Raw genomic sequence first — 15,187 nt, 5'->3', positions numbered from 1 at the left:
GTTTAGAGAATGCGTTCCAAGTTAAAGCTTAGGTTAGATGGGATATCGACGTCGACACAAAATACAGCAAGTTCTATGGCATGGAAATGCATTCATTTCCAGATACGTAGTCTAAATTGTTAACAAATACAGCTGCAAAACTGAGATTAACTACTTCCCCAGCAAAGAACAGCAAATCAGATCTTGCAGAGCAACAAGTGGGCATGATGGAACTACACGGATATACACCTGGATGTTTCCTGTCCATTTTAGTCATCAGGTTTTCATATTTTAAGGGAAAAAAAAATAAAGGAATTTTGAAGTACAAACCACTTGATATGAACAGAAGCACTGCAAATAAATTTTTTTTCAAAAATCTTGCAAATACATCACAGCATATGATCACCTTAAGAATGGATCTATCCAAATTTCCAGTAGTACTCAGTTCATTTGTGGAGGATGCGCCAAAGCTATATGTCTTTGGACCTAAAAAGTATAGAAAACTAAATTAGTTGAAATCTGAAAATATGGTCCAGTGGCCCAATACAGTATCATGAGCAGTTAATGTAATGTAGAGCAGCGTTCCACCAGAGATAAAATTGCAGAAAACAGTACATCTAGTACACATTTCTTGTCTGTCACATTAATTTACAGTCACGCTTTTCAAGGGTAAATTTTAAAAATGAAGGAATTTATCAAGAATACAAAATACTGGGATCAATGTTTGCAGCTTCTCAATTAATGTTGAATAAACTCATCCAATATATGATCAGTTAGGCTTTCAATCTTAAAGAGACATATATATTGATATTTTAGCAGCAGAGTAATGATTCTATCACACAGTATAAAGTTCCTGTTCTCATAAAAGAACACATGCACCAATTTACCACGTAGTGTCATAGAAGCTTTGAGGGTTTCATATATTTAAAGAGTTCCCAACATATGTTTCAATGTGTGCTATCAGTATATGAGAAGAAATCTTAAAATTGAGCTAAGATAGAACCTGAAGCTATCCAGCACATGCTAACCCTCAAAACTTCATGACCAGAAAGTGAGCAATCTCAATTTATGGTTACTTATTCCAATTACATCTGACCTTGAGTCAGCCCATCTTAAACACAGTCCCACCCAAGCAGCAGAACAAGTATGAATTAAATGATATGCTACTTGTGTCATCATTGCAAAGCAACGCATCAGCCAATTTATGGTGGATTTAGAATTCCAAAACTCAGGATGTCACAAAACACTTCACAGCCAATGAAGTACTCTTGAAATGTACCCTCCAAACCCCACGACTTCCACCTCCTAGAAGGGCCATGTCAGCAGATGTATGGGAACACCACCACCTGCAAGCTTCCCTCCAAGCCGTACACCATTGTGTCTAAAAGGAGAAGATGGTGGTGTAGTAGTAATGTCACTGGACTAGCAATCCAGAGTGTGAGGTTGATGTTCACCAACTGGTGGAACTTAAATTCAATTAATAAATCTAAAATTAAAAGCTAGTCCCAGGAATGGTGACCAAGGAATTACCACAGATTGTCACAAAAACCCACCTGGTACATGTCCTTTAGAGTAGAAAATCTACCATCCTTACTACAGCAATGTGGTTGATTGCATCACTGCATATGACTACCTTATTTCCAGTGGTATTCAGTTCATTTCAAATGGCAGAGCAAACCACTCATTTTTACCAAACCACTACAGAAAAGTCAAAAAGGAACAAAACCGGACAGAGCACCTGGCATCAGCTGAGGCATTGGAATATCCATGCCTACACAACAAAATACCTAGCCCTCTTGACCTTGCAAAGTCCAAACATCTAGTCAACTGATAGCCTAACATCGCCATAATCACCGAATTATACCTTACGACCAATGTCCCAGCCACCACCATCTCCATCCCTGCAGCTGGGACAGAGTTGTTATAAAGATTGCAGCACAATGGTATACAAGAAACCTTAGATTCTGGAAAAGTCCCAGAAGATTGGAAAACTGCCAATGTAACACCCTTATTCAAAAAGGGAGGGAGACAAAAAACAGATAATTATAGGCCAGTTGCTTAACATCTGTCATTGGGGAAATGTTGGAGTCTATTATAAAAGATGTAATAGCAGAGCATTTAGAAATACATAATATAACCAAGCAGAGTCAGCATTGCTTCATGAAGGGGAAATCAAGCCTAACAAATCTATTAGAATTATTTAAGGTTACAAGCAGGATAAATAAAGGGAAACCAGTAGATGTAATATATTTGGATTTCCAAAAGGCATTCAACAAGGTACCACACATAAGGCCACTTGATAAGAGCCCATGGTGTTGGGGGTAGTATATTAGCATAGATAAAGGATTGGCTAACTAATAAGAGGCGGAGAGTTGAGATAAGGGGGGAATTTTCAGGATGGCAACCTGGAACTAGAGTGCCACAGGGATCAGTGCTGGGGCCACAATTATTTACAATATATATTAATTACTTGATGAGGGAAGAGAAAGTACTATCGCTAAGTTTACAGATGACAAAAATAGGTGGGAAGGCAAGCAGTGAGGATGACACAGAATCTACAGAGGGATATAGACAGGTTAAGTGGGTGGGCAAAAACTTGGCAGATGGAATATAATGTGGGAAAATGTGAGGTTATGCATTTTGGCAGGAAGAATAGAGGAGCTGAATATTAATTAAATGGAGAAAGACTGCAGAAAACTACAGCACAGAGGGATTTGGGAGTCCCAAAAAGCTAACATACAAGTAGAATAGGTTGTCATGGAGATATTAATGTACATAATGTTATTGGAAATTATTTTAAATAGGCTTGTAGTAAGGTTGGTGTCTCTGGATATGTCTGTGTGTGTCTTAATTGGATTAAAGTTAGCTAACCTAGGTGCTTTGATGTATAGTTTTGAGATGTTAACAGTAAGGTAAAAGGGCACATTTTCATTTTAGTTGAATAAACCATTCAAAGACTGGCGGTGAAATCTTGCACCTAGCTAGAAGACTCCAAGCAATAGGTTTATATTACTAATAAAATTGGTACTAAGAAAGAGGTTTTATTGTTAGAAGAGGAGGAGTTTAAAGGGCCTGGTGATACAATGAGAATTTACATTCAAAAGAAAGGCTAGGTATATACAGAAGAGTTTTTTGTGTGACAGAGGTAAGCCACCTATAAGCCTGCAAGCATCTGCAAAGGAACCAAATTGAAAGGGAGCTCATTTTGAATTCAAAAGATAAAATGTGCTTTGTTTGGTGTCTGTTTAAAGTATCTGGGTTATGGTTGCCTTGGGACATTTTAGGAGTGATGAGTTTGGGGATTTGTTTAATAGTTATGGTAGTAATTTGTAGATCTGTATGTGTTTAATACCTTGTAAAATTAATAAATGTTTAATTTAATTTTTAAAAAAGCCTCTGGAGGCTTGGTGGTTTCATTTTTGAATTCAGAGTTGCATCTCAAACATACCAATTGAAAATATAGGTTATGACAGTTGTTTAAAGTTTCCCTCTGGGATTTTAAATAACTCAGCCTTTACCAGCTGCTGTGTCATTAGGTAATAGGGAAGGCAAATGGAATGTTGGCCTTCATTTCAAAGGGAATGGAGTATTAAAAATAGGGCAGTCTTGCTAAAACTATACGAGGCACTAGTTAGACCACACCTAGAATACTGTGAACAGTTTTGGTCCTCTTATCGAAGAAAAGATATATTGGCATTGGAGGAAGTCGAGAGAAGGTTCACTAGGTTGATCCCAGGTGTGGAAGGATTTTCTTATGAAGAGACTTTGAGTAGGTTAGGCCTGTGCTCATTGGAGTTTAGAAGAATGAGAGGTGACCTTACTAAAACATATAAGATTCTTAGGGGGCTTGACAGGGTAGATGCTGAGAGGTTGTTTCCCCTTGTGCGAGGGTCTAGGACCAGAGGGCATAATCTTAGAGTAAGGGGTTGCCCATTTAAGACAGAGATGAGGAGGAATTTCTTCTGAGGGTAGTAAATCTGTGGAATTCTTTACCACAGAGGACTGTCGAGGCCGGGTCGTTAAGTATATTCGAGGCTGAGGTAGACAAATTTTTATTCAGCAAGGGAATCAAGGGTTGTGGGGAAAAGGCAGGAAAGTGGAGTTCATTCAGATCAGCCATGATCTCATTGATTGGCAGAGCAGACTCGACGGGCCGAATGGTCTACTTCTGCTCCTATGTCTTACGGTCAATCATGAAGGGGTTGCCCTGTGAGTCCACAATATTGACTCAGGACCCCACAAGGTCTCATGGTGGCAGCTCAATCACGGGCAAGGAACCAACCTGATTACCAGCTACTACCATCCTCAGCTTATGAAATCAGTACACCTCCATGTTGACCCCGCTTAAAAGAAACGCCAAGGGTGGCCAGGGCACAGAATACATTCTGGCTGGGAGACTTCAATGTCCATCATCAAGAATGGCTTCGTAGTACCACGAAAGACCGAGCTGGCCAAATCTGAAGAACCTGGCTGCTAGACTGGGTCAGCAGCAGATGCTGAGGGAACCAAGAGGGAAAAACCTACTTGACCTCATCCTCAGCAATCTACTTATCATAGATGTTTCTATCCATGACAGTATTGGTCAGAGTGATCACTGTACAGTCTTTGTGGGAGCAAAGTCCTGTATTCAGAATGAGGATACCCTCCATTGTGTTGTGTGGCGCTATCACTGTGCTAAATGGGGTAGCTTTCAAACAGATCTAGCAACTCAAAACTGAGGCGCTGTGGGCCATAAGCAGCAACACAATTGAATACAATCACAATCTATAACCTCAGGGCCCAGCATATTCATCACTCTACCATTAACATCAAGATGGGGGATCAATCCTGGTTCAATGAAGACTGCAGAGGAAGGCATACCTAAAAATAAGGTGTCAACCTGGTGAAGCAAAACACGACTACTTGTGGGCTAAACAGAAGCAGCATCTGATAGACAGAGCTAGATGATGCCACAACCAATGGATCAGATCCAAGTTCTGCAGTCCTGCCACATCCAGTCGTGAATAGTGGCAGACAATTAAACAACTAGCATACAACAAAATTAGGAGTCGGCCACTCAGTCCTTCAAGCCTGCTCTGCCATTCAATAAGATCATGGCTGATCTAATTGCAACCTCAACCCCACATTCCTGCCTACCTCCAATAACCTTTCACCCCCTTGTTAATCAAGAATCTATCTATCTAGCTCTGCCTTGAAAATATTCAAAGACTCTGCTTCCACCACCTTTTGAGGAAGACTTCAAGACTCACTGCCTAGATTTCTCATCTGTCTTAAATGAGCGACACCTTGTTTTTAAACAGTAACTGGAGGAGGAAGCTCCACAAGTGTTCCCATCCTCAATGATGGGCGAGCCCTGCACATCAGTGCAAAAGACAAGGCTGAAGCATTTGTGACCATCTTCAGCCAGAAGTGGCGAATGGATCATCCATCACCGCCTCTTTCCAAGAGAGATGCCGGTCATCAGCAAATTTTATTTATTTCATATGATACAAAGGCTGAAGGCACTGGATGCTGCAAAGGCTGCTTGCCCTGACAACATTCAAGGTGCAGTACTGAAGGCTTATGCTCCAGAATGAGCCACACACCTAGCAAAGCTGTTTGAGCAAAGCTAAAACAAGGGCATCCATGCAGCAATGTGAAAAATTGCCCAGGTCTGTCCCATCCACAAAAAGCATGACAAATCCAACTCAGTGAATTACCGCCACATCAGTCCACTCTTGATCATCAGCAAAGTGGCAGGTGTCGACAGTGCTATCAAGCGGCACTCACACAGCATTAACCTGCTCAGTGACCTTCAGTTTGAGTTCCATCAGGGCCACTCAGTTCCTTACCTCTTTATAGCCTTGATCTGCCTTGAGGGACAAGAGCAACAGATTAATGGGAACACCGCCACCTGCAAGTTCCACTCCAAGCCACACACCACCCTGAACTGTAACTATATTGCCGTTCCTTCACTGCTGCTGGGTCAAAATTGTGGACCTCCCTCCCCAAAACCTCAATCAGCAAGCTTGTGTTGAGGATAATGCTTTCCTGCAGATAGCTGGGTGGAAGTGAGATGTGAGATGTCTGTGTTGACTATGGGCTCGCAGATGGCTAGAACCCCTAATCTTAGCCTTACAGGCTCTTCCAGAGAGAGCACATTCGTTGCCAGCCAGCATTGGTGGTGGTGGATTGTTGGTTTGAGCAGCTGCCCTCAGTTCTTTCTGACAGCTCTTGTTAATTGTAAGGTCTTGACACATTTTTGATGAAGAATAGGCACTTGGGTCAAGATTCAGCATCTGCTTCCCATGTGATAATGTTCACAGAACAGACCTTCATGGAGACTTCAAAGTTGCCTTTGAAACATTTCCTTTGGCTCCCATGTAAACTCCATGGCATAGATCTGAGTAGAGCACCCGTTTGTACAGCCAAATTGGGCATTCTTACCGGGTCCCATCCATCTCAGTTGATGTGAGATTATCATAGCCTCAATACTTGGCATATATGCACCTTGAAGGATTTGTTCTTTGTCCTCCGAGTGATTCACAAGGTCCTTCTAAGAGTGTATTCGTGTTGCTCTGGGAGCTTGATATGGTGTCTATAAGTTGTCCAAACTTCAGCATGGTAGACAAGTGTCGGGAAAACTACTGCCCAACAGACTTTGAGTTTCATGTCATGAGATAATAGATTCTCAAACTTGAGTACATAATTTACCATAGGCTGAGCTATTCTGTGGTCCACCTCTTCATCAATTTCAGCTTTGTGCGATAGCTTCCAGGACACTATGACAGCACTGTTGTAGCAGTTCTGAGGTGGCTCAGCAATACCCTTCTCAGGCAAACGGCAATAAAAGCTGCCCTTGCCAGGACCCACAGGGTGTATGGCAGTAACTCACAAGGCGACTGAAACAGTACCTCCCATTCTTGTCCCCATCCCCTCATCATCTCCATCCCCATCGCGAAGAGCAACATTAGAACATAAGAAATAGGTGGAGTAGGCCATTCGGCCCCATAAGCCTGCCCTGCCGTTCAATAGGATCATGGCTGATTTGCCCCAGACCTCAACTCCTCTTCTGTGCCAGCTCCTCATAGCCCTCAACTCCTCAATATTTCAAAAACCTTTACCTCCTCTTTAAATACTTAAGTGATCTAGCCCCCACAACTCTGGGGGTAGAGAATTCCAGACATGCACTGCCCCCAGAGAAGAAATTCCTTTGCATCTCAGTTTTAAATGAATGCCCCCTTATTCTGTAACTAGTGGAAACATTATCTCAACATCTACCCTGTTAAGCCCCCTCAGCATCTTGTATGTATCAATAAGATCAACCGATCAATCTTCTAAACTCTAATGAATAAAAGCCTAACCTGTTTAGCTGTTCTCGATAAGTCAACCCCTTCATCCCAGGAATCAGTCCAGTGAGTCTCTTTTTGAACTGCCTCCAATGCCAGTATATCTTTTCTTAAATACAGGGACCAAAACTACACAGTACTCCAGGTGCAGCCTCACCAACACCCTGTACAGCTATAAAAGACTTCCCTATTTTTAAACTCCATCCCCCTAGCAATACAGGCCAAAATTCCATTTACCTTCTTAATTATTGCTGCAATTGCATGCTAACTTTGTGTTTCATGCACAAGAACACCCAGATCCCTCTGTGCTGCACTTTTTTGAGTCTTTTTCCATTTAAATAATTGTCTGCCTTTTAATTCTTCCTACCAAAGTGCATGACCTCACACTTTCCTATATTAAACTCCATCTGCCAAGTTTTTGCCTACTCACTCAACCCATCGATATCCCCTTGCAGATTCCTTATGTCTTCATCACAACATGCATTCCCACCTATTTTTGTATTGTCATCAAATATGGATACATTAGACTCTGCCCCCTCCTCTAAGTCATTAATACAGATAGCAAATAATTGAGGCCCTAGGACTGATCCTTGTGGCACTCCACTAATTACGTCTTTCCAACCTAAAAAAGACCCATTAATCCCGACTCTGTCTTGCGTGTGTTAACAAATCCTCAATCCATGCTAATACATTACCCCCAATACCGTGAGCTCCTATCTTGTGCAATAACCTTTTGTGGCATCTTATTGAGTGCCTTCTGGAAATCCAAGTACAATACATCTACCGGTTCCCCTTTATCAACTGTTTGTTACATCCTCAAAGAATTCTAGCAAATTTGTCAAACATGATTTCCCTTTCACAAAACCATATTGACTCTGCTTGAATGTGTTAAGCTTTTCCAAATGTCCTATTTTTTCCTTACTAATGGACTCCAGCATTTCCCCAACGACAGATGTTAGGCTGACAGGCCTATAGTTTCCTGCTTTTTGTCTCCCTCCCTTCTTGAACAGGGGCGTCACATTAACGGTTTTCCAATCCGCTGGGACCCTCCCGGAATCCAGTGAGTTCTGGAATATTTTGACAATGCCTCCACTATCTCTGCAGCCACTTCCTTTAAAATCCTTGGATGCAGGCCATCAGGTCCTGGCAACTTGTCTACCTTTAACCCCAATAGTTGGTCAAATACTTAAGTATTTAGAAATACACTTGCGATGCCATGGCATACAAGGCAATGGGCCTAGTGCTGGAAAATGGGATTAGAATAGTTAGGTACTTGTTTGATCAGCACAGACTTGCTAGGCCAAAGGGCCTTTTTCTGTGCTGTAGACCTCTATGACTCTGTCCCTCGTGATAGAGACTGTTACAAACTCTTTCCTCCCATTAGCTCCTTGCTTGTCTGATATCTTTGGGATGTTTATAGTGTCCCCCAATGTGAAGACCGATGCAAAATATTGGTTTCAATTATCTGCCATTTCCTTGTTCCCTGTTATCAATTCTCCAGTCACATCCTCCAAGGGTCCCATGCTCACTTTAGCCACTCTCTCTTTCTATATACCTGTAAAAGCTCTTGATGTTTGTTTTTCTATTTCTTGCCAATTTACTTTCATAGTAAATTTTCTCCCTCCATTAGCTTTTTAGTCACCTGCTACTGGTTCCTAAAAAGATTCACAATCCTCTGGCCAACCACTAGTTTTCACCGCTTCATATGCCTTAGTTTTTGATTGGATACTTTCCTTGACCACCTTTGTTAACCAGGGGTGGTACATCCTTCTCATCAAGTCCTTCTTTTTGACCAGGATAAATTTTTGCTGAACTTTATGAAATATTTGCTTAAATGTCTGCCACTGCTTATCCACTGACCTTCCCCTTAGTCTATTTTCCCAGCCCACTTTAGACAACTCTTTCTTCATACCTCTGTAATTGCCCTTATTTAAGTTGCGGACATTGGTTTGAGACCAGAGTTGCTCACCCTCAAACTGAATTTGAAATTCTACCACGTTGTGATCACTAATCTCTACAGTGTCCTTAACTATGATATCTCTTATCAATCCCACCTCATTACACATTACTAGATCTAAAATAGCCTGTTCCCAGGTTGGTTCTGCAATGTATTGCTCCAAGAAACAAACCCTGATGCACTCCACAAATTCATCTTCCATGTTACCCCGGCCAATCTGATTTGTCCAGTCAATATGCAGTTTAAAATTACCCATGACAATTATAGCGTCCTTCCACAACGCCATTATTTCCCAAATTATACTTTACCCTACAACGAGGCAACTCTTCAGAGGCCTATGGATGACTCCCACCCGTGACTTCTTCCCCTTGCTATTCCTTATTTCCACCCAAACTGATTCTGCAACATTATCAACATACAGCATCATCTCCGAGTCAAACTCCCCATTGCACATAAATGGCCCTTCTTCATCATCACTGGGTCAACATCCTGGACCGAGCAAACCCACCACCACCCACCCTACCCCTTTCCACAACCACACGAGGGGCAGAAGGTCAATCAGGAAACTTCTCGGTTGATGCAGCCCCGCTCACCACCGGAGTGAAAACTATAGCGCCGAGTGTGAAAGCTGTGCACCGAGTGCAGGGCCAGGGGCAATGGACAAGTCCATTAGAGAATGCACCGGCACTGGAACAGGAGAGAAATTCAGCTCCGCTCCCGTACAGCACCTTCTTTGGCTTTAACTTCCTTCGTGCTCGGTTTAGCAGTCGTTGGCCGCGGGATCTGATTTTGTCTATCAGCCGCAGGCTCGGCTCCGCCAGGGTGCTGGATCCGGGACGCCGCCGCGGCCAGCACCACCGCCTCATTTCGCTTCTTCTTCTTCTTTCCCCCCATTGAATCTCCCACGAGACACTGGAGACCGTTTATCACAGCCGCTCGCGCTCTCGGGTGGAATGGAACTGGTTAAAATACAGTACGCATGCGTTAATACCTGAACCCGGCGATCTGCAGGAAATGACATCAAAGACAATGGGACCATTGGTAAACGCGCAGAATTCCCCGGAAGTGTCGGCCTGATTGGCTGGTGTGTATTATAGATATCGTATTGGGTAGAATTCATAGCACAGGTAAAGACACTCGGCTCAACTAGTCTGTGTCACTGCGTATGGTCTGCAAGAGCCTACTTCCATTCTCCTTGGTCTCACCTAGTAGCATGATCTTGTATTAAGACCATAAAACGTAGGAGCAGAAGTAGGCCATTCGGTCCATCGAGTCTGCTCCACCATTCAATGAGATCATGGCTGATCTGATAATTCTCAACTCCACTTTCCTGCCTTTTCCCCATAGCCCTTTATTCCCTTACTGATTAAAAATCTGTCTATCTCAGCCTTGAATATACTTAATGACCCAGCCTCTACAGCCCTGTGCAGTAAAGATTCACTAAGCTCTGAGAAAAGAAATTCCTCCTCATCTCTGTTTTAAATGGGCGGCCGCTTACTCTGAGGTTATGCCCTCTGGTCCTAGACTCTCACACAAGGGAAAACAACCTCTCAACATCTACCCTGTCAAGACCCCTAAGAATCTTGTTTCAATTAGGTCACCTCTCATTCTTCTAAACTCCAATGAGTGCAGGCCCAATCTATTCGACCTGCCATCATAAGAACATCCTCCATCCCTGGGATCAACCCAGTGAACCTTCTATGGACTGCCTCCAATGCCAGTATATCTTTTCATAGATAAGAGGACCAAAACTGTTCACAGTATGCTCGGTGTGGTCTAACTAGTGCCTTGTATAGTTTTAGCAAGAGTTCCCCATTTTTATACTCCATTCCCTTTGAAATGAAGGCCAACATTCCATTTGCCTTCCCTATTACCTTGTTATGACACAGCAGTTGGTAAAGATTGAGTTATTTAAAATCCCAGAGGGAAACTTTAAACAACTGTCATAACCTATTTTTTTAATTGGTATGTTTGAGATGCCACTCTGAATTACATTTCCTATTACCTGCTGAACTGGTATGTCAGCTTTTTGGGATTCATGAATGAGCACCCCCAAATCCCTCTGTGCTGTAGCTTTCTGCAGTCTTTCTCCATTTAAATAATATTCAACTCCTCTATTCTTCCTGCCAAAATGCATAACCTCACATTTTCCAACATATTTCATCTGCCAAGTTTTTGCCCACTTACTTAACCTGTTTATATCCCTCTGTAGAATCCTTGTGTCATTCTCACCACTTGGCTTCCAACCTATTTTTGTGCCGTCCGCAAACTTGGCAACAGTACATTCACTTCCCTCAACTAAGTAATGAATATATAGTAAATAATTGCGGCCCCAGCACTGATCCCTGTGGCACTGCACTAGTTACAGGTTGCTGTCCTGAAAATGCTCCCCTTATCCCAACTCTCTACTATTAGTTAGACAATCCGCTATCCATGCTAATATACTACTCCCAACACCATGGGCTCTTATTACGTAGCATCATGTGTGGTACCTTATCGAACGCTTTTGGAAATCCAAATATATTACATCTACTGGTTCCCCATTATCTATCCTGCTTGTTACCTCCTCAAATAATTCTAATAGATTTGTCAGGCATGATTTCCCCTTCATGAAGCAATGCTGACTCTGCTTGATTATATTATGCATGCCTAAATGCTCTGCTATTACATCTTTTATAATAGACTCCAACATTTCCCCAATGACAGATGTTAAGCTAACTGGCCTAAAATTACCTGTTTTTTTGTCTCCCTCCTTTTTTGAATAAGGGCGTGATATTGGCAGTTTCCAATCTTCTGGGACTTTTCCAGAATCTAAGGATTCTTGGAAGATTACTACCAGTGCATCCAATATTTGTGCAGCTACTCCCTTTAATATCCTAGGATGCAACCCATCAGGTCCAGGGAACTTAGCAGCCTTTAGCCCCATTAGTTTTCCTTGCACTTTTTCTCTCGCGATAATTATTGTATTTATTTCCTCCACCCCTTTTGCCCCCTTGATTATTCAGTATTTTTGGAATGCTGTTAGCTTCTTTTACTGTGAAGACTGATGCAAAGTATTTATTCAACTCCTCTGCCATTTTCCTGGTTCCCCATTAATATTTCCCCAGCCGCATTCTCTAATGATTGACTTTGGCCTCTCTCTTCCTTTTTATATATTTAAAGATGCTCTTACTGTCCACTTTTATATTACTTGCTAGTTTACCCTCAAAGTTTATTTTCTCCCTCTTTTTTTTGGTTATCTTTTGTTGGTTTTTAAAACTCTACCAATCCTCTGGCTTACCACTAATCTTTGCCACCTTTTATGTTTTTTCTTTCAGTTTGATACTATCCTTAACTTCCTTGGTTAACCATGGTTGGTTTATCCCCTTCCTAGAATTTTTGTTGTGAGTCATGATCTATTTTCTTAAACATCTGCCATTGTTCATCAACCATCTTTTCTGCTAAACTCCTTTCCCAGTCGACTCCAGCCAACTCTGCCCTCATTTCTCTGTAATTACCCTTATTTAAGTTTAGCACAGCTGTTTCCAACCCATGTTTCTCACTCTTAAACTGAGTGCTAAATTCTACCATGTTATGGTCATTGTTTCCGAAGGGATCTTTTACTCTGAGATCATTTATTAAACCTGTCTCATTACACAGATCCAAAATAGCCTGATCCCTCGTTGGCACCACAACATATTGTTCTAGAAAACTGTCCCGAATACACTCTATAGATTCTTGCTTGTGTCTACCTCTGGCATTTTGATTTTCCCAATCCACATGAAGATTAAAATCACCCATGATTAATGTACTGCTTTCATACATGCCCACATTATCTTTTGATTTATTCTCTGTCCTACAGTATAGCTACTGTTGGGGGGCCTATAGACTACTCCCACCATTGTCTTCTTCCCCTTGTTATTTCTTACCTCCACCCATTTGGATTCCACATATTCTGATCCAAGATCATTTCTTGCTATCATACTTATTCCATCTTGTATTAACAAAGCTACCCCACCACCCTTTCCTTCCTGCCTGTCCTTTTGAAAAGTCACATACCCCTGAATATTTAGTTCCCAGCCTTGATCTCCTTGTAACCACATCTCCGTAATGGCTATAAGATCAGACCCATCAACCCCTATTTATGCTATTAATTCATTTATTTTGTTTTGAATACTATGTGTATTTAAGTAAGGTGCCATTAATTTTGCCTTTTCACCATTTTTTTCTGCATTTGACTCTATTTGCTGCTTTTTTTTAATGTTTATAAACTCTGTCCCTCCTGTCACACTCTAGATATCAATACCTAAATAGCTGCCCTGAAATGCCTCCATATCCTTTTGCTTTGTAAGCCTACATATCCCCTCTCTAGAACCCTCACCCCGCACCCTGGTGTTTAGTTTAAAGCCCCCTCTACAGCCCTATTTGATTCGCCAGGACACTGGTCCCAGCATGGTTCAAGAGAAGCTTGTCCCATCAGAACAGCTCCCTTCTACCCCAGTACTGATGCCAGTGCCCCATGAACTGAAACCCACTCCTCCCACACCAATCTTTGAGCTATGCATTTAACTCCTTGACTTTATTTACTCTATGCCAGTTTGCCTGTGGCTTAGATGGTAATCCTGAGATTATTACCTTGGAAGTTCTGCTTTTTCATTTTGCTCCCAACTGTTCAAATTCTTTCAGCAGAACCTCCTTTCTAATCCTATCAATGTCGTTGATACCAATGTGGACGACAACAACTGGATCCCTCCCCTCCCACTCCAATTTCCTCTCCAGCTCTGAGGAGATATCCTTAACACAGCCTTCGGGACTCACGCTCATAGCTGCAGAGAACAGTATCTATCCCCCTAATTATATTGTCCCTTACCATTACTACATTCTTACTACCTCCCCCCACTTGAATGGCTCCCTGGACCACGGTGCCGAGGCCAGTTTGCTCATCCTCCCTGCAGTCCCTGCTCTCATCCACACATCTTGCAAGAACCTCGTAGCTGTTGGACAGTTGCAGGGGCCGAGTATCCTTGGACAGAACCCCCTGGGTCCCCATACCTGCTTCACCTGCAGTCACACTCTCCTGTCCCTGGTCACAGACCAAGTTTGAATGACCCAATCTGAGGGGTGTGACCGCCTCCTGAAGCAAAGCGTCCAGGTAACTCCCCCCAATCCTTGACGTGACGCAATGTCTGCAGCTCAGACCGCAGCTCCTTAATTTGGATCTGCAGTTCCTCATTCGGCATACTCAATATTCAGGAACTCCAACACTCAAGGAATATTTCATTACTGATCTTCACCTCCATGTGAAATTGATGCATTTCAAGGCTCAGAATTGCATTTTCAGCTAGGAAAGAAATGAGGGAATTCATGTTGATTTTTTAAAATAAGAAAACCACAAACAACCTTCAGCAGACTTCCAAGATGATCAAACAGTCCATCTTGAATTCACATAAATAATTAACTCTTGAAGGTACCTTCAACAGAGTTTAATTTAGTAGATGGTCATAATATTATGTGTCTGAAGTTTTGTTTCTCGAACCTTGTCAATGACCTAACATCAGAAATAAGTGGGTAATTTTTTTTATCTTTACTACATGGGCAGCAGTCTGGCAGAGTGGGTCAACTGACTGTAATATAGAACCTGTCTGATTTTAATTACTTTTATTTCAATGCATTAAAAAGTGTACATGTTCTCTGGCGATTCACTCAGTCAGATTACCGGGTTTAGCAGGAGAGGGAAAAGAAGATCGGCAAGAGTGAGCACAGAATGCGAATTAATTTCAACTGTGGAATATGGACCACAACAAATTACATTGAATGAGAGTAATTTTCAATGAACTGCATTTAGTAGATTTGAGAGGAAGTGAATCCGTCCTTGAAATCCGGCGCACTCGGCATTTGAAGTGACCGAGTGCACCAGCAGTCGAAATGCGCTGCTTTGCTGCCG

General features: G+C 42.1%; 1 protein-coding gene across 1 annotated transcript in view; it reads right to left on the bottom strand.

Annotated features, from left to right (window-relative positions):
* dhx29 (DEAH (Asp-Glu-Ala-His) box polypeptide 29) overlaps nt 1-10,244 on the bottom strand; it is a 161,254-nt gene extending 151,010 nt beyond the window's left edge. The window contains exons 1-2 of the mRNA XM_078549709.1: nt 9,993-10,244; nt 386-465 (exon numbers count right to left, since the gene is read on the bottom strand). Coding sequence (XP_078405835.1) covers nt 386-465; nt 9,993-10,158 — 246 coding nt within the window. The 5' untranslated portion in view covers nt 10,159-10,244. The remainder of the gene's footprint in view (nt 1-385; nt 466-9,992) is intronic.
* Nucleotides 10,245-15,187: the final 4,943 nt, after the last annotated feature.

Source organism: Cetorhinus maximus, chromosome 1, assembly GCF_964194155.1.
Source record: "Cetorhinus maximus chromosome 1, sCetMax3.hap1.1, whole genome shotgun sequence".
NCBI lineage: Eukaryota > Metazoa > Chordata > Chondrichthyes > Lamniformes > Cetorhinidae > Cetorhinus > Cetorhinus maximus.
The sequence above is the reverse complement of the archived record's forward strand: the minus strand, read 5'-3'. Positions and strand labels throughout refer to the sequence as shown.